We start from the raw sequence: 19,067 nt of genomic DNA on the forward strand, positions 1-19,067 counted from the left end.
GACCTGTTTATGCAAAACGCTCTTTTTCAAATCATTGGTACCTGAGGGGGAGTGAACTCACATACATACCCTCCACTAGACTTGTCACATAGCTGCATCAAACCATGGGGAAGCTCTTGGCAGAAGACAAAAGTCTCAACAGCCCCTTCATCATATAATGATGAGAGAGTTTGTCACCTCATTCTATCAACGAATTGATTATGTTCACACGTTGCAAGTCTTTCTTCTGGTTGCATCTATTCACGGTACCCCGAGAGGAAGTGGGGGCAAGGCAGGTTTAAACAGAATTTCACGAGATGACGTCGCGAACATTGTTCTTGTCAGTCAAGATTTCGAGAACTTCTCTGTCTCCATTGACAAGGCCCGACGCTTTTTAACTATCAACGGGGCATACCATACGACTAAAACTGTCTGTCCGATCTAGAATCTTATAATTTTAGTTGTTGGTTTGACGAATTCTCTGTTGCAAGGCCTCAACGTTGGCCTGCAAAAAAAAAAAAAAACATTGCCTTTCGGGCATGAAACGCGATTTTGAATGTTTTTAGCCGCCTTTTGTTACACATAACTCCATGGTATGTTTATTTTTGTATGCATTTAGTCACCGTATTAGGGTACAACGGATTGGTACCGGAAAGCTGTCTACTCTTTCACGAAGAAGTGAGCCAACGGTCTAGCATTTTTTTCTCTTCAAAAATTCTTGCTCGGAAGAGCTCTCGAACAACCTAAACCGCCGTATACACGACCTTATCTGCGAGGAAATTTTCAATACGGCCCTGTTTTCTGGTATAAGTATACGCCATGAGTAACACGAGATTATGGTTGACTACACTCATCTCATTCAGGCTCAAGGATCACAGCACTACACTCTATGCTGAATCACACACATCCTCGAAACTTCCACCTGATCGATAGAATTAGTCGATATGACACGCAAGAAGACAGCCTCTAATGCTTCCATCCGTGCAATTCATACTACTTCAGATACAGAGTCAGCGGAAAGCGATTCCTCATTCGTGGCTAAAGAGAACAAGACCGGCAAAGAGTTACAGAAAATGAGTCGGAAATTCACAGGCCAACTTGCTCCGCATCAGAAGAAAGATCACACTCCCCCCAAGAAGTAACAATTTTTAGAATATGATCGTTAGATTTCGGGATCTCAGGACGACGTTGGATCTAGTGGATGGTGTTTCATAGCGCGAATGGGTGGTTGAAGTAACGTTTCTCTATTATAACAATATAATACACATCGTTCTTTGCTTGTTTTTTGCTCGATTTCTTGGTTCTTGAACTCTTCGGGAACATATGGTGTACTGGCATCCATATTTTCCAAAGCAGAGTTCTGCATCTGAGGACTTTCCTGCACTCGCAATTAGTTTTCGGCCTATCAGTATCTCATAGTATCTTATACTTGACTTTCGAAGTTTGCCTACGTCACACGCCATATTTTGTCACCACTCAAGGGCTCTGCAAACGTTATTCAGTCCTCCAATTCCCATCAACCAAGCGAGTTCGAACTCTACTTGGACATTTCTCATTAGCCAGATGTCCGGGGAAAAAAAGCACCGATTATTCATGAGCAAGTGGTGATATAGACCCTATCTACACTACCGTGGCTATTTTACATCTCTGAATGGATGCAAGAAATGAATTCTACCCACTTAGAACTCAGTCATTCTCCGATCTCATAATGCGTACTCTGATCGGTGTGAGATTACATAATTTCAATATACAGAATATCTTAAGTGTAACCTTGCCAAGTGTTGTGAGTGACACGTCCGATTGTTCGATGAATTGCTCGATATCTATCAAGCAATCTTTTTGAGAGGTCGGTGTTAAAAATCAAACTTATTCTGGCACTCGTTCTATTCAATATTTTAGACCTTTCACTGTGCAATTCTTTTTTTCTTTCCTCTTCTTTCCTTTCCTCCCAATCACTATCATTCCCCACCTTGATCTCTAGGAAAAAACAAGAAACTTCCCCCTCCCCCTCCCCTCAGAAACAAAGGGGGCTCCAAAATTATTGCACATTGCTAACACAACATACGAGCCACATAACCATACAAATGGACCTAGCAAGAACGAACCTCGAGGCATGCAATGCCTATCGCAAAAACCTGAGCACAAGGATCTTCTCTTCGGCTTTAGAATATCTTCAGACCAACGAGGTAGCTAAAACTCTTCGAAATAAAGGACAGGAGTTTAGGAGATGAGCTGTATTGCGCACTTTGATTTTCTGTGTTCTTTCGATTACGGAGTGAGAGAGATTTCAATCTTGGAGGTCTGCCCAAAAGATTACTGTGGGATGTGACTGAGATATCACATGTATTAGAGATCCTTTCATCCTTCAAAATAAAGAGAAACCCTTTTCATAAGATAGAGATTGAGGTATTCTGCCACCTGTCACTTTTGAAGCAATAGAAATTAAGCTTATGGTCAGATACTAACTAACAAAGTGGACACCTAAGTCCGACAACGCAAGATTTCTTTTGGCAGTAGAGAGTTAATCAGGGATGAACAGTATTCATTTTTGTGTGTGATACTAAAGCAATACTCTCCTCTCAAGTCATAGACCGAGACCACAGGTAATATTTTTCTTGAAACCCGATCGCCGAGACCAAGATGTGCGTTTTTCCTTCCTCCCTTATGTCAATTTAGCTTCAGCCTGCGAAACCCACATATCATTCCGTATTAATGTCCATAGCTTCAAATCCAAACATCATGCTATTTCAACTCAATCATAACCATACCCAGCAACGTTCCCTCAGAATATCCCCATCCCTCATCTTCCATTCCACATACCCCCCCCCCCCACCCTCTCCTCTCATCTCGCCCCTCACTTCTTCCCTTCCTCACCCTCATAACTATATCCCAAACCCTCCGCTCCAGCATCATTACTCCAATGCTCCTTCTTCAAACCCTCTTCCACATGCAATCTCTTGAGATCCTGATGATTCCAACTTTGCCGTCTGTCAAGATTGGGTTTCCAGGTCTCGGCTGAAGATGGTAGGGCTTCGCCGCCAGAATTGCGTCGGCCGTCAGGGATGGATACTTCCATGATCTCGGCGAGGTGAGAGGCTGTGGAGTCGAAGCTGGACTTGGAATGGTGGGGGAGGGAAGCTTCGTCGCCGTGATTAGGTTTGGGTTGCTGAGATGCGATTGATGTCATATTGGTTTGTTCGAGGTTGGCTTGGAGGTTGAAGGTGTTGATGGTGTTAGAGGTATTGAACGGGTCAATAGATGGGCAGAGTGTAGATTTGTTTGCAATTTGTCAATTGAGAGGCTGATAAATGGATATATGATTCAATGAGGAAACAGTTTTGTTTACTATTGATTGATTGCAAGATGCCGATCGAACTTGAGTAAATGGCAGGATAGCTTTATTCGCGATGTCTCGATTATCGAATGACGTCAATGGTTAAAGAAGATATGCTATCAAAACACGGAAACCGCAATGAGCTTTTGAGTTTCTGATTTTGCGTGCTTGTAATTGTGCAGGTGGTGAATGGAAAAGTAGATATTGATTATCGGTTATTCAGTCGAATATAAATACCCCCATGAAATCATTCGACCGAGGATATAGAATCATGAGAGTTCAATTAACATACCGTCATATAGCATATCATCATTCATCATACCATCCGTTAGCATGCCACCAACGAACATGCCACCAGTTAGCATACTCGTCTCCTATTCACATATAGACGCCCAATCAGTAAGCCAGTAAGCCAGTAAGCCAGTAAATATCGATACAACCTCACCAAGCAAGAACGATGATAAACGGTAATGACGATCTCCAGTCTTCAACAGCCGAATAAACTTCCAATCGATGATCTTACCCCTCTTCCCCAACCCATCCTCCAAATCCAATCAGCATTCATACAGTCACCACACCAATAAAGAAATACTCTGACCTGATGGGGAAACGGACTCCTCTCATACATTATTGGCGCATAGGTGGTATGACACGTTTTCTTTCACACATATCCATTTGTCAAAACATGTGTGTCCAGAAAACAAGCTTCACATCTTTCCACGTCAGGATTGTCTCGAGATCAATTCGAAGTCCGGGTTCAATTGGAGGCACGTGTACTAGCGCAATGCGGGGTCGCTTAACCTTAATTATGGGGATCTAATCGATAACATTTTATTTTCTTATCGCCACTTTAAACCACTCGCTGCCCAGTGCACCAAACAACAACAACAACAATAACCTTGCGAGTTCCCGAATATTGATCTTCGTTTTCCCTCCCACTCATTGTCGCAAACCATATCGTCACATCAATATCTTCAGACGCCTCTATATCTTATCAGATATCGATCTACGAGTACTCAATCTAATTGCGCCATTCACTTGCAACCACGGAACGCATTTCATAAATGATTTTTAGATGTTTTTAATACATGATAACCTCGTCTGATACTCTTCAAAGTTGCTCTTTCCTCTCGATGCGCTGACTGTACAAGACTGCCTCGAGAGATGTGCAACCAGCAGAATACAAACGCGAAATTATTAACTGACGCCTCGCTATGCAAATAAAAGGGTATGGGGACCGGAACATCGCCTGATATCTATCATCCATCCATCATCGTATACAAACAGTTTTTTTTTTCATTATGCAATCCAACCATACCGGGACACGATCATCATGAATGTCGTTTATGTTACAGTTTGCGAATCGATGTTGAAGTTATGAAGAAGCATTTACATCTCATGACAATTCGATTCTTTCCTTGAGCGAAATCTCAAGTCGTCGTACTCAAGCACATCTATGGAGTTCTTGGACGCTTCCAATAATATTGCTGCGAAAATGTTAGATTAAAAATCCGATCAATTCATGGGTGAGTGTTACCTTGTGCTGCTTTCTACAATTTCTCAGACTAGGTTTCCTTAATCCTTCTTGAACTGTCTCCTTTCTTGACTGATCGGTGTCTTCGTCTGGAATATAGTAATATTCACTCTCAAGTGGCTTTCCCGCAGCGTCCTTGCCCTCTCGATGAATTTCGCCGATGAACGATGTTCTGTTCAGCATCTTTCGGAGGTCTTCCTTTGTGAGGCCCTTGTTCTCCTTCTTTGAAGGACTAATACCTCTGAGATTGGATGGAAGGTTTCTGAGAATAGTTGACAATGGCATGGACTGAAGACGAGAATAGGCAAGTTGATTTGCTACATGGTTAATGACAGGAGTGACAGCACCTTCGTCAGTAGATGTAGAGCTCGATCGCTTCTCAGTAGATGCCTTAAACTTATGCTCATCACGACCACGAGCTTCTGGGGCATGTCCAGCTGTGAATTTGGCCATTCTCGAGGACAAGTTTGCACCAAATGGACCGAAGGAGTGAACAATGGGATCATTTTCTTCATCAGGGTCTTCTTCTGGCTCACTCAACTCACTCTCTTGACTAGCTGGGAATGATGCACTGAATGATGTTGCAGCGACTGTTGGTGAGTATACTGGCTCAGTATCTTTAGACTCAATTGCTGGAGCTGGCTCTGATTTGTCTTCATATACTTGGATGAAGGTCTTTTCTGCATCATCAGCAAAGAGGTTGGCCAAATTGGCAGAGGAAAGTGTCTGGCGAGCAGGTGTTGGTGATACTGGTGACGGATGACGTTCAACACGACGAATCGGACTTGAATGGATAATGTCACCCTGAGCAGTAACGGCAGTAACTTTACCCCTAGGAGAACTATCTTCACTCCACGAAGGAACTTCTGTTGGAGCAGCAGAGTCAAGATTATCACCTTGTGGCCAAGCAACCAGAACCCTTGCATCCTGAACATCCAACATGATTTCAGCATTTTCTGTTTCTGAAGTGAAACTATCTCCCTTTGCCAACTCCCATGTTCGACCTTGACAATGTAACTTTACTCCATTCCATCCACAGCAGATAATCTCAATCTTATTCGACTCGAGGGGAACTGTAGCAGCAATATATCTAGCTTTGATATGGACACGAGAGATGAGACGGTTGGCGGACAATTGATAGTGGGAAGAATTGCTTGATCTACCCATGAGAAGAGATTCTCCATCTTCAGGTAGAGTAATTGTTGGCACAGCTGAAAGGGGGGCCCTCTCAACAGAGGATCGACTTCGATGGAGACCGGCTCGAGCGTGTACCCCTGGAGGAGAGGAAGAAAGGATACCAGTTGCGGATGTAGGAATTGGAGTTGGATACTTATAGGCTGATTCGAATGCAGATGGTGAAGTACGAATTCTCTTAGTGTTACGTCCTGGCAGACTTGGAGAGGAAGAAGGAAGGGGCTCGAAGGGTGGAAGTAAGGTTGGTGCTGGACGTTTTGTACCCGCTATGCTTGGTAACGTAGGTTGAGCGTTAGCCTTACTAGGTGAAGAGTCCATCATGATAAATATCCTTTGACCACGAATGATGAAAGGCAAGAGTAATTTTCTTCAAGGTGGATATCTCAGACCGCGACCTAAACGCGGTGGGCGAGTTGAGATTCTAACGCGAGGCTCATAAGATTTTGAGAGATGGCGAGGACGGTCAAGAAGATTTTGGAGAGAAGTAGATGGTAAGACCGAGCTAGAAGAATTGAAAATGTACGAAATAGAATGTAAAGATTGTAGAAAGACGAGACAGCGTTTTGTATGGGCCTCCGACCAGGTCTCTGATTGAGAGATGGAGGATCGGGGAAAGTTGAAGAGGAGGTTAAGAAAGTTCCCAGACCCATCGGTACCCAGACGCGACCCGCGTTGGAGTCTAAAAATGCTGTTCATTGGCCGCTTTAAAAGATTATGAATTCTGCTCTTTCTACGACCTGCATTGAACTGCACATAGGTACACTTTTCCACATGGCGATGTCGATGTATCAATCATGGATGAATTCTGGATTGAGCGCCAGATGGTGAATCTGTACCGTACTGTACCATGGGTGTTTCAATTTCTATCAAGATGTCATGTTCACTTGACTGTATGGGCATGGTTCCAAACATGACTTGGGTGACTTGGGTGACTTGATAGCTAGCACCGCCAGGACATATATGTACAGAGACATTCATTCCCCCTTCACAACGATCTACTAGGGAGGGAGGGAGGGAGGGAATGCTCTAGCTCTCTGCTCTAGCTCTCTACCACGTCTACCTCCTTGTTTTGATATCTCACTGTCATTCACGTAGATGGATGGATGTACATAAAACGCAAACCCCCTCTGCACACATTGATATTTATTATTATACGTATTTATTACACTTACATTTACACCAGATTTTACAGTCTACCTATCTCGTCTCGTAATAGATGGATGCTCTTTCATAACTTTTTATACTTTGCATTCTTCTCGTCTCGTCACCAACCGCGAGTTTCCAAGGCCCAGCCAGCAAATTTTCATATCTCATCCCATCCCATCCCATCCCATCTAGCCATTTCATCACACGCATCCCACACCCTTACCCAGTTCCAACTTCCGCTTCCAGCCTCCTTTGAACGTCTCCTTTCGTTTCGTGCTCGTGTAATCGTGCGTGCTTTTCATACCTTGTGCTTGGTGCAAGATTTTCTCACGCGCTGATTGACTGAACATGGTTTGGGGGTAGCGTTGTGTATGGATGGATGGATGGATGGATGGATGCACCGAGGAATAAGATATGGAGGATAATTTATGTTATATTATGTCAGAGCATACACACACACATACACATACACACACACACACACATATTCTATACACCGTGTTTGGCAGGCAACTGAATATGTCTCCGAGCTGTGAATCACACCAAGGCCGTTGATGCCAATTGGCGTGGACAAGATATGTGAGGACACCTCTGTTTCTGGTGACTGCAGATTTTCGCATGTACTTAATTACTACCTACATATACATCGCTTGATACATGCATTTGAATCAAGTGGATGGAGACAGCTGCGCAGCTATGAATTGAGACAGTTCACAGATAGAGGTGAGTGAAGTCGGTGTGAACTTTTACTTTGGGCGGAGGATCATATGAATGGAGCGCTGGAACTCCCAAGCTGCATATCTACTCGGGGTTTTGACAAGTTGATGTGTCTGAGAACCAATGCATTTGTCATAGATACCGGGCAGATTGGGTCGGTCAAATGAGACCGTACTAGGCAGGAATGAATCTATTCATACCGTCCTCATAATTATTTCTCTATAGCAGCTTCATTCATAATTCCTTATCGTCAATCGTAGCCTTGCAGAGACATGTCTGAGCCTTGCGATAAGATACGGCAAGCGAGGAAGAGCACACCCGCACTTCCAAAGCCTTATCGGAGAAGTTGCAGAAGAAAATTCCGACGCCAAAGAAATTTATCAAAATCAAATCGCAAAAAATCTTATCGTGAGAAGCTTGCGAGATTTGTGCAATCACTTTTTTTTTTATCAACTCCAAGAAAGATTGGACATTTGCGCTTTCGGTCATTTCTTCTACCCAGGACATTGTCAATTGGAACACGATCCCTCGTTCTATCTCAAGGTTCTTCATAATGGCTCCCAAATCTACTACCTTGACCACAAAGGTCGAGAGTGGTTCTCCATATCAACTTAATCATGATCAGGTACATTTTCACTTTTCACTCCCAGTCCAATTGACACATGCTCACACATCATAACAGGTATTGAAAGCATCCACTGCACTCCTCAAACACATCTCGAGCAGCGAGGCCGAAAAGGCCAAAAAGGGAGGGGCTCAGAATCTCCTCGCCGAAAACGACGACGACGACGCCGAATCCATGCCCGTCTGGCTTACCCTCACTACCAAGAAACACATCAGCGACAAGACCAAGCTCAAGCCCGCTAAAGTATCCGTCCCCCATTCCCTCAACACCTCTACCACCACGACCATCTGTCTCATCGTCGCCGACCCCCAACGCACCTACAAAGATATCGTTGCATCTGCCGCCTTCCCCGCCGAACTCTCCAAGCGCATCACCAAAGTCGTGGGCGTTGACAAACTCAAGAAGAAATACAAGCAATACGAAGCCCAGCGCAAACTCTTCGCCGAGCACGACATTTTCCTCGCTGACGACCGCGTCATCACACTCTTGCCCAAATTGCTCGGAAAATCCTTCTACAAATCCACCACCAAGCGACCCATCCCCGTCGCCATCCAAGCCGAACGTCCCAAAACCGACGGCAAGAGAATCGCACGCGCCAAGGGCGAAGATGCACCCAAATCTGCCGAACCCAAGAAGATCGCAGCGGAGATTGAGAAGGCTATTTCGAGCGCATTGGTGACGTTGAGCAGCTCGACGAATTCGGCCATCCGCATCGGGTATGCGAGCTGGGATGCGGCGAAGTTGGCAGAGAACTTGGAGGTCGTGGTCGATACTGTGATTGAAAAGTATGTTCCTAAGAAATGGAGAGGCGTGCGTGCAATCCATGTCAAGGGCCCGGAGACCATGGCACTTCCCATCTGGTTGGCGGATGAATTGTGGGTTGAGGAGGAAGATGTTTTGGATGAGAGCGTAGTGAAGGAGATTGAAGAGAGGGTTGCAGAGAAGAAGAACAAGAAGAGGAAGACGAGGGGTATGGACGCAAGCGAGGCCGAGGGAGGAGAGGAGAAGAAACAGAAATTGTTGGAGAGCAACGACGATAAGTTAGACCAAGAGATCGCGCTACGAAAGGCCATGTTGAAGAAGCAGAAGGAGGATGCGGCAAAGGAATTGGACGCCGTTCCGGTTGTAGTCAAGAAGACCAAGAAGACCAAAAAGGTCGCTGCTTAACTTTAGTATCGGTCGTGCAAAATTCTACGTCTCGTTTCAGGCACGAGCATGGAGGAAAAGAAAATGGGTTTATAAGATGGCGTTGGCGGCGCACATGTATGTTTGTTAGTAGATTAGACTTATCGTAATGAAAGGAAATCTTGTAATGGATTGCATATTGGGTATCTGATTGTATTTTTTTTTTTTTTTTTTTTTCTTAATTGAATGGTTGTGAGTGAGTGAGTTTTTAAGTGTTCGCCGCCACGGGAGAAAAGAACATACATACATACATACATAATGCTGCACACACGATGAACAGAATAAATAAACCATCCACCAAACCAAACCAAAATAAAGACATATCACAAAAACATCTAAACATCAAGATCTCCTGCTCATCCAATCGAACTTCAATCGAATTTCAGATACTAAAAAAATGCCATACGTCGAATGGAGCTTAAAAGTATTTTTTTATTATTAATTTCGGGAATCCCATATTGAATTAACTAACTTATTATCCTCGAGTCCGAATGAACCAAACTACAAATCTCAATTTAGACCATGAGAACAAACGCCCGCATTCCCTAGCCTGCGCCCGGTATCTCAAACTACAAACGCTTTCCTTCCACTCCATGACCTATCTGCAAATTCTCCAAAAACAACATTTCATTCCCATCCTTCTAGCCCAAATTATCGTAACCGAGCCCCTTTACAACTCCTCCTCGTGTCCCGTCATCTGGGCTTGCTTCTCCCCAAATTTCTTCCCTGCTGGACCAAAATACTCTTTGAAAGCCTTCTCTAGCATCTCCTCTCCTAACGTCATATGTCCCCCTGGAATGGTTTCGAAAACTAATTTTCCGGCCTCATCCAATGTCTTTAAACCTAGCCAATCTTCTTTATAAATGGCTCTTTCTTTCAGTGGTGTAACTTCCGTGCCGTTGACTTCAGCCCACCATCCACTTTCCTTAGGGATGACAGTTGTATCGTCTTCAAAGACATACATTACGAATCGTTCCAATTTTTCCATGTTGGATTTATATGTTTGGTTCTTGAGAACGCGCTCATTATTGATGTCGGCAAGGAAATTGGAATATTCAAGGTAAGAGTCTAGGTTTTCCGGATCTCTGAAGTATTGAGCGGGTACGAGACGAGATTGGACAAAGGTTGACCAGGTGTTGGATCGCAAAAGGGTTTGAGCACCGCGACAGAGGAAATCGGCAGGACCACAGGCTTGGAAGGCAGAAATGCCGTTGTGTTGGGAACCGAAGGTCAGGAGAGAGCGGATGGGTGGAGCATTGCAGCGGGATATGTAGCCACGCAAGAATTGGCCGCCTTGGGAGAATCCAATTGCGTCGACGGCGGGCGCGGTAGAGAGAATAGGATGGGAGGCGAGGTCTTCGCAGACCTTTTCGATTTGAACTTGGTAAGAGAGTTAGTATGATATTTAAAGGAAAAATAGGGGATGTACTCACGAGTGAGATTTCCAAAGAAGGTAGCTGTCCTATCTGCAGATGCATCCTCATCTACATGAATATTGTAGACAAAAGTCCCAGGATGAATAGCTTCAGCTAGTTTTCCAACTTGCGCAAGACCATCCGCTTTGTAATTATCGCCGAGTCCATGCCAGATAATCAAGGGAAGTGGAGTATCATCTTCATCGTTGGATGATTTTGTGTTTTGGCGAGTCTTTCCGGACAAGGTGAGGTTGAAAATACTTGGAAGAGGACTGTTTTTATCGTAGACAGAGGCATGTTCATCATGCGCGACGGGAAATTCAAGAACACTCTCAGGCATAACGATAGCGTTGATGAGCGATGCGCTGCTGAGCAACGAGATAATTTTGGTAATGGGCGCCATGTTGGAGAGCTTTGGTGGCGGGTATGATGATTGGAGCTCTGAAGATAATGGTTTTGATGCGAACTGGCGTAACAGTCTACCAGAGGTTGTAAACTATTCGAGTATTTTGGGCCAAAGTGATGGAATGATATATTGCAAACAGAATCTGCTTGTTCAGCTGAGGAAGATGTCCTTGTTGATGTCCTTGTTGATGTCCTTGTTGATGTCCTTGTTGATGTTCCGGCTGAAGTTGGGGCTTAGTACTTGAGACCTTGATGGGCCATCCCCACAAAGCCGCTTTATAGTAGACTTAGAGGTACATTTTACCGATGTTCTGCCGCACAGAGGAAGATAGTAAATCCGTCTGATATTCATCATTTCTGGCAGTACGCAAGTTAATCGAACTATTTTGCTTCAAAGTCTCGCACCGCATTTTCCTTTCGATGATACCATAGAACGAGCTGGGAACCTCGTATTATTGAATGCCGCAGTCCAGTTGCGATCAACGAAAACCTCGCTGAAAGAAAATTTACCATCGAAATCGATTTGCGACAGAGAGCTGAATAGAAGTTCGACTACGAAGGCATTGATTGAAGCACGTTACGAGTTGCAGTGCGAGAGGTTCAGATTATCGCGAGTTTGAGTTCGCCCGAGTTCTACACAGTCAAACTTGGAGAGCCGCAAAGCTTTAACTGCAACCGTTTGTCACTTCTTGCAGAAAATCCAAGGCAAACCTACACCAGAGACTGACGGGAAGCCGAACGTAGATGCGAGGGCCCCCTTGGTCGACTTATTCCCAGAAAACCTCAAATATCGTTCCACATATTACTTTATCAATTTCCAATACTCTTGCAATGGTACCTGCACCAATGGCGCCTGCTCCAGAATCCACCCAGGTCATCCCTACGGGTCCTCACCCGTCATTCATTCAAGTCGCCAAACCTTATATGTTCCAGCAACATGTCAATACCAAACTCATGATCATCGGCGCAAATCCTACACGCGAGGATCAGTTTAGGCTACAGGGGGTGACTTGGATTAATGACGTTAGGGTTGCTTTACAGCTGTCAGTATTACCCTGACTTGCGCAGACACAAGTATTAACTTCTACAAGACCAGTGCGAACTTTCTGTACCGCTGCCACCTACTTTCATCGCTTTCGGCTTGCTCACAAAGATACTGAATATCAATACCAAGATGCAGCGGCTGCTGCACTTCTAACAGCTTGCAAGATTGAAGATACCCTTAAAAAGTCCAAGGATATTATTTGCGCAGCTCACAACTTAAAACATTCAGCTGCAGAGCATTTAAGCTCCGACGATACTGTATGTCTTGCCCCATCCTGGTTATAGATGGCTACTAATTCATGTAGATCTTTGAGGCTCCTTCTAAAGTTGTCATTGGCCTTGAACGTCTTATGCTTGAAGCATCTAGCTTCGACTTCCGTGTTCGTTACCCGCAAAAACACCTCATTAAACTTGTCAAGAACGGTGGAATTCAACGTGACGTTGCAGAAGTTGCGTATCAAGTCATGATAGATCTCTATCGAACATTCGCCCCCCTCAAGCAAACTTGTTCTACCATGTCTTTTGCTTGTGTAGAACTGGCGACATTAATTTGTGAGAAGCAAAAGGGTTGGAGAGGCCCAAGCTATAAAAAGTGGTGGACTAGTCGTTCGGAAATTGTGGAAACAATGTTGGATCTATTAGATCTTTACACGCATTACCAGAAGCAGTCTATCGTTGGTCCTTTACACAATATCGAGAAATTCATAGGTATCCGAATTAAGATCAATCAAGAGCTGGAGGAGAAGAGATTACCAAGACACACGGAACACCACGAAGCACCACGAAATAATGGGGTGCGACACCCTCCCAATACTCCTGTTACACCAGCCAGCCCAGCAGACTTACGATTTAATGGCCATGTTGCATCACCAGCAAACCAGAGCCCCAAATCGGTAAGTTCAGGTTCGAAACCACCCACGGGTATTCGTGGTCAGAGTGGTACGGTACGTTATATGTTGGATGTGGTTACAGCCAAGAATGAGAGAGACATAGTCGACACATACTTTCAAGATGAATATGAGGGATATGAAGTGGAAGTAGAAGAGGCGGTACCTGTTGAACCAATACCCACCCACCATACTCCGAGAGAACCACATCATGGACGACATCATGGGCATGGACACGGACACGGACACGGGCATGGGCATGGGCATGGGCATGGACATGGACGAGATTATCGACACTTTAACAAACGAATGCGAAGATGATGAAAATCCCAAAATCAACTCATTATCAGAGAATCTAGTACGGCGTTTGGTTACGGGGGGGGAGGGGTATCTTCAAAAGATCAATGCATAATAGGAGTCTTAAGGATGCTTCATGGGAGGTTTTGGGAGTTATCGGGAGCGAAAAGGAAGATACCAACTTATTATATATAGTAGGTAGATGTATATTTAAAAGAGCAATAAGGAACCAACGACTGTAGAATTCTATCATAACTTCATTGAATGACTAATGATGGATCTGGGTTTTTCATACAGTTAAAGTTCCAGTTATAGTTACGATTGTAGCGATTGTTATGATGACTATTGAAGACAAATAAATGAATAAATTAATTATTGACTTTTCACTGATTGACTATATGGTTTACCTAGTATGTAAGTAGCACACGAGCACGCGAGCCGTGTCCTAAGGGAAGGGAAGGGAAGGGATGGAAAGGAAAGGCAAAGGAAAAGAAAAAGGAAAAGTTGCGGGTAAGGTAGGTAGGTAGGTAGGTAGGTAGGTATGAGGTATGTATGTCATGTAGCTGACTTGGATATTAATAGCATGTGAAGATCATTTTTGGAGGTCGGGCCCAAGGCAAGGGTTGGAAAAGGGTGGAGTGGGCTGTGAATGGATGGATGGGATGGATGGATGGGATGGGTTATGACGATTTCTTGCGCAACACAAGTTTCGCGTGTTGACCAAGTCGTATTGTGAAGAGGTGGTGGGGAGGTAGGGAGGGAAGGAGGGAGTCTAGAGTTGGATGGATGGATGGATATATGATATCTATTGTATGTATGTATATGTATGTATGTAGTCATGGAAAGTTGGAACCAAGGAAGCTGGAGAGATGAGGGATATATATACCGGTAGAGAATTGGGGAGTGGTTTATTTACATAGATATGAGTATATCGACATTTTATCGTAAATCAATGTAAATCAATGTAAATCATCGTAAATCATGGCTCATAAATTCTATATTCACATTTGACTTTTCACATTATCCTTATTATTATCCTCCGAGGTACGAGTCCTCGTATCTTTCTCATCGTTGAATGTGATTCCTTATCCCTTGACAAAGAAGAAAAAATCCAATCCATCTGGACTTGACTGAATCCAGAAAGAAGGAAAGAATCCGAGCCCATCGAGCAAACCAATCAAGTCATGTTATTCACACTCGCGTGAGTAGTGCGCAGTGATAAGTAAAGCAAGTACTATCTATGCGTGCCAGGGAGGTGGTCTCGAGGTGGTGAATGAATGAATGAATGAATAAATGAATAAATGGAGAATGAAGAATGAAGAGACAAATCCAAAGTGACGCAGTACAGGGATTTTTAACTAGTGCAGCCATGTTCCAGTAGCTTCTTCCCATCGACCAAGAAACCTGTTGACACAACTACAACTACAATTACAACTCAACTTCAACTAAAACGATCAATCCTACTTTAAAACTTCCAATATTTCCTCACCACCATCATCAATCTGACATCCCCATCACAATCACACGCAACAGTTCGTATCATCACACAACACCTTCAATCACACGCATAAAGGTGTACTACCCTTGATTTCTTCAGCAAGGAGAAAACTTACATCGACAACTTCAAAATGGCTCCCCCACCTTCTGCCTCTCTCCCCCTTCAGGAGAGGCTCATACAACTCGCGCAAACATTGCAGTGTAAGTTGCAGCTTGTCTCAAAACATGCATAGAGATATGTGCTGACTGTGACATTGCTACAGTTGCTTGGTTTGTAGGGTACGTCGAATTTTCTCTTGTTGTTTCCCCGCGTCAAAGAGAGCTGTCAGCTCGCGGGAGCTTGGATAATATGTGGTCTTTTCTCGCAGTTTTCCAAACAGCTCCAGAAACAAAAGCTCGGCATTCCATCGCTGTCAATACTAACTCTCAATAATAGACACGTCTCGCTCCTATTCTGCATTCTCAGATACGGCCTTTCGTACATAACTTTCAACTACTACTCGAGATGGGCTACCTTTTCTTATCGTACCGCCTTTATCTCTGCCGCCGTTACCTACGGCATCGTGGTTTACAAGGCATTCCGTGCTCGCGCCAGAGCTGGAAAGGCAAATCAAGCTGGTTTGATCTCTCTTATCGCTGATGAGAATGTTCAATACTTGGGTACGTGCTTTTTCTTCTCGTCTTGATGTTGAGAATCTAACAAATAATAGCCATGGCACTCGTGTGGCTCTTTAACAAGCAATACCCTCTTGCCATGCTTCCATTCGGTGTTTACTCGGTCTTCCACGTCGCAACTTATACCCGTACCAACCTCATCCCAACTCTCCAACCAGCTCCACAAGGTACCGACCCTAAGGCTGCTCCAAAGCCAAACGCTACGGCCGATACCATTGGCAAGTTCGTCAAGGAATACTATGACACATCCATGGGACTTGTTGCTCTTCTCGAAATCATCCTCTGGGCTCGTATCTTCCTCTCCGCTATTGCATTCCAATCTGGTTCCTGGATTTTGATTGTTATCTACACTGCCTTCCTTCGTTCAAGATTCGCTCAAAGCGCATTTGTTCAAGGACAATTCAGACAAGTAGAGTCAAGAATTGACAGCCTTGTTAGTGCCCAATCTACTCCTCCAGCAGCAAGACAAGTTTGGGAAGCTATTAAGGGTGCCGCTAAAACTTTCCACGATGCTACCGACATCGGAAAGTATGTTGCCGGTGCCCAAGCTCAAAAGAAGACTTCGTAAACGACAATTGCCGATTCAACTACAAGATTAGGTTACCAGTCGAGAGATTTCTGGAAGTGTAGGTGAAGCACGGAAAGAATGGTCCTTGGACTGGGAAGGATATCACAAATATGAATGCTCAAAAGCGAGTATTATCAGCAATTCAATGATGAATCAAATGGGTCGGGACTTCTTATATCCAGGTGGTTTATACATCATGATTAGTTGTCTAGGTCTTTTATTCCGGATAGTAGGAAAAGCTTGAAAATTTGAGGACTGGGCAGTAAGGATGGATGATGTATGCGTACTTGGTATCCTGACTGCTTCCTTTCTTTTTGTTTTTACTGCAGCGAGGGAGTTATTTTTGTGCACTTGTTTTATGTGGCGTGTATTCAAAGTCTAATAATAAAGATTTCATGAAATTCAAATTGTTTATCATCTATGTGTGAGTTATGATTTGGGGTGAAAAGGATTAGGTTAAGAATTGTAAGGTGTTTGTATAGTGAATCGAACTACCTAACTAATTACTAGCCGAGAGACTAGTATATATTGATATCTGCTCTTTAAGGATTGAATATCAGCAATCGATATATCAAGCTGAAGGGCGATATCCACAACAGGAGAAGTGGATTCTCTGAATTGGAATTCATAATTCATTTTGTTTTGGGTGTAGTATTTCTAAAAGAGGGACTAAAGCGAATTTCCATATCACTTGTATCGATTTGTAATAACTCAATGGGAATTTTGTTTGTTTCTTTAATAAGTCTTGCTATCTGTTTATGTGGGTGTTTATATAGGTGTAGGTGTAGGTGTAGGTGTAGGTGTAGGTGTAGGTATAGGTGTTTAGGGACAAAGTAATTGGTGTGGGTGTGATGGATGGATGTTGGTAGAGGATGGGATGGGATGGGATGGGATGGGATGGGTAGGATGGGATGGGATGGGTAGGATGGGTAGGATAGGTAGGATGTATTTGATATTGAATATGTATTGTGGATTTGATATTAATGTTTATATTGATATCGGTGGGGATTTTGGAGATTGGTGGTTGGTGGTTGGTGGTTGGTGGTTAGGGGGTTAGGGGGTTAGTAGTTAGGGGGTTTGTTGATTGAAAGGGAGGAAGAGGGAGAGGGAGAGGGAGAGGGGGAGAGGGGGGGGAGAGAAGCTGTTTGGTATATGTGTGATTGGGGAATTTTCGTATAGTATTTCAGGAGGGGGTGGGGGTGGAGGTGGAGGAAGGGTTCTGAGTGTGTTGTGTGGTTTGAGAGGTGGGAGAATGGATGGGGATGAAAGGAGTGGGTGAGTGGGTGAGTGGGAGAGAGGGAGGGAGGGAGTGGACTTTTATCTCTAATTTTTGTTTTTGTTTTTGTTTTTGTTTTTGTTTTTGTTTTTGTTTTCGCTTGATTGGCTTGGTGTTAAATCTATCTATATGCTTTGTGTGGATTCTGGATATTGTATCCGTATTCGTATTCATGTTGATGCTTTTGTTTTTGTTTTTGTTATAAAGATTGTTTTGGGGTTAAGTGTACATACATATTTTTGTTATGAAGATTAGTTTGGGGTTACGTGTGTATGTGTATGCTTGCTTGCTTGCTTTTAGAATGTAGAAGGTGTAGGAGAAGAGCTCGAGGGGAGTGTAAGAGAAGGGAGGGGGAGTGTAGTGGGTATAGAGAGGGGAGTGAATGATTAATGATGAGGTCGGATGGTGAATGATGGATGGTGGATGATTGATAGGGCTAGAGAGAAAATCTTTGGGTGTGGAGGTTGATTGATTGATTGATTGATAGTTGAAGGATGGAATAATGGAAAGTGTGAAGTGTGAAATGGGAAATGTAGAATAGGAAATGTAAAATAGGAAGCATAAAGTGGAAAGTGTGAAGGGAAGGGAGTGAGATGGGAATGGATAGGAATGGATGGAAATGGATGTTAGTAGGGACTGGGATATGTGGGTGTGGTGAGGTGAGGTGAGGTGAGGTGAGGTGAGGTGAGATTATTTGTTGATTAAATAGGGAGGATGGTTAGATGGCTAGATAGGTAGATAATAGAGGGAGGAAAATATTGTATAGAATAGGGCTTGTAAGAAGTGGAGAATAGGAAAGGAATTGGAGAGATCGTTTGGGATTCGAAGGGTTTGGATAATACAGGGGTAGGTAAGTTGTAGTTATTGATCTGGGTTGGATTGGATTGGGTTGGGGTGAAAGAAGAGATTATGAGATAGAATGGAGAGGGTATTGGATTGTATTAAGAGGAATATATAAGAAGTATATAAAGTGACATATATGTTCAACTAGCTAGGTATAGATGGATTGGTTAGGAAATTAAAGGGGACTAGGTAGGTGGGTGTGTATGTGTAAATCTGTTGGTTTTCTGAAGTACTGTATTTTACCGTATTTTATCTAAAGTGTTTAAGATTTATGAATTGTCCGATTATTTCGGGTGATATGGATATAGATTTGGATTTGGATTTGGATTTGGTTCTGGATTTGAATGTAGATGTAGATGTAGATGTAGATGTAGACATAGTTATAGTCATAGACAAGGACGCGAATATAAGTGGATTATTTATTGGATCTGCTGGATTAGATACTG

General features: G+C 43.6%; 6 protein-coding genes across 7 annotated transcripts; 3 read left to right on the forward strand and 3 right to left on the reverse strand.

Annotated features, from left to right (window-relative positions):
- Nucleotides 1-2,391: 2,391 nt before the first annotated feature.
- On the reverse strand, nt 2,392-3,669 carry BCIN_15g03880 (hypothetical protein). Of its 2 annotated transcripts, XM_024697586.1 has the most exons (2): nt 3,606-3,669; nt 2,392-3,429 (listed from the first exon to the last, which is right to left on the reverse strand). In XM_024697586.1, exon 2 carries the CDS (start codon nt 3,164-3,166, stop codon nt 2,834-2,836), a length of 333 nt encoding a protein of 110 aa, XP_024553401.1. In that variant the 5' UTR covers nt 3,167-3,429; nt 3,606-3,669; the 3' UTR covers nt 2,392-2,833. The 2 variants fall into 2 exon arrangements, with proteins under 2 accessions (XP_024553401.1, XP_024553402.1); XM_024697585.1 differs by having other exon boundaries at nt 2,392-3,669.
- Nucleotides 3,670-4,056: 387 nt separating this feature from the next.
- On the reverse strand, nt 4,057-7,037 carry BCIN_15g03890 (hypothetical protein). The gene is made up of 2 exons (XM_001558328.2): nt 4,851-7,037; nt 4,057-4,800 (listed from the first exon to the last, which is right to left on the reverse strand). The coding sequence occupies exons 1-2, from the start codon at nt 6,357-6,359 to the stop codon at nt 4,768-4,770; spliced, it is 1,542 nt and encodes a 513-aa protein (XP_001558378.1). The 5' UTR covers nt 6,360-7,037; the 3' UTR covers nt 4,057-4,767.
- A 1,230-nt stretch (nt 7,038-8,267) lies between these two features.
- Nucleotides 8,268-9,914, forward strand: Bccic1. The gene is made up of 2 exons (XM_024697587.1): nt 8,268-8,529; nt 8,587-9,914. Exons 1-2 carry the CDS (start codon nt 8,458-8,460, stop codon nt 9,694-9,696), a joined length of 1,182 nt encoding a protein of 393 aa, XP_024553403.1. The 5' UTR covers nt 8,268-8,457; the 3' UTR covers nt 9,697-9,914.
- A 212-nt stretch (nt 9,915-10,126) lies between these two features.
- BCIN_15g03910 (hypothetical protein) lies at nt 10,127-11,753 on the reverse strand. Its single transcript, XM_001558331.2, has 2 exons — nt 11,148-11,753; nt 10,127-11,094 (listed from the first exon to the last, which is right to left on the reverse strand). The coding sequence occupies exons 1-2, from the start codon at nt 11,530-11,532 to the stop codon at nt 10,385-10,387; spliced, it is 1,095 nt and encodes a 364-aa protein (XP_001558381.2). The 5' UTR covers nt 11,533-11,753; the 3' UTR covers nt 10,127-10,384.
- A 140-nt stretch (nt 11,754-11,893) lies between these two features.
- On the forward strand, nt 11,894-14,134 carry BCIN_15g03920 (hypothetical protein). The gene is made up of 3 exons (XM_024697588.1): nt 11,894-12,577; nt 12,626-12,836; nt 12,884-14,134. Exons 1-3 carry the CDS (start codon nt 12,366-12,368, stop codon nt 13,784-13,786), a joined length of 1,326 nt encoding a protein of 441 aa, XP_024553404.1. The 5' UTR covers nt 11,894-12,365; the 3' UTR covers nt 13,787-14,134.
- Nucleotides 14,135-15,057: 923 nt separating this feature from the next.
- On the forward strand, nt 15,058-16,937 carry Bcpom33. The gene is made up of 4 exons (XM_024697589.1): nt 15,058-15,460; nt 15,523-15,538; nt 15,696-15,919; nt 15,970-16,937. Exons 1-4 carry the CDS (start codon nt 15,391-15,393, stop codon nt 16,500-16,502), a joined length of 843 nt encoding a protein of 280 aa, XP_024553405.1. The 5' UTR covers nt 15,058-15,390; the 3' UTR covers nt 16,503-16,937.
- Nucleotides 16,938-19,067: the final 2,130 nt, after the last annotated feature.

Source organism: Botrytis cinerea, chromosome 15 (assembly GCF_000143535.2).
Source record: "Botrytis cinerea B05.10 chromosome 15, complete sequence".
NCBI lineage: Eukaryota > Fungi > Ascomycota > Leotiomycetes > Helotiales > Sclerotiniaceae > Botrytis > Botrytis cinerea.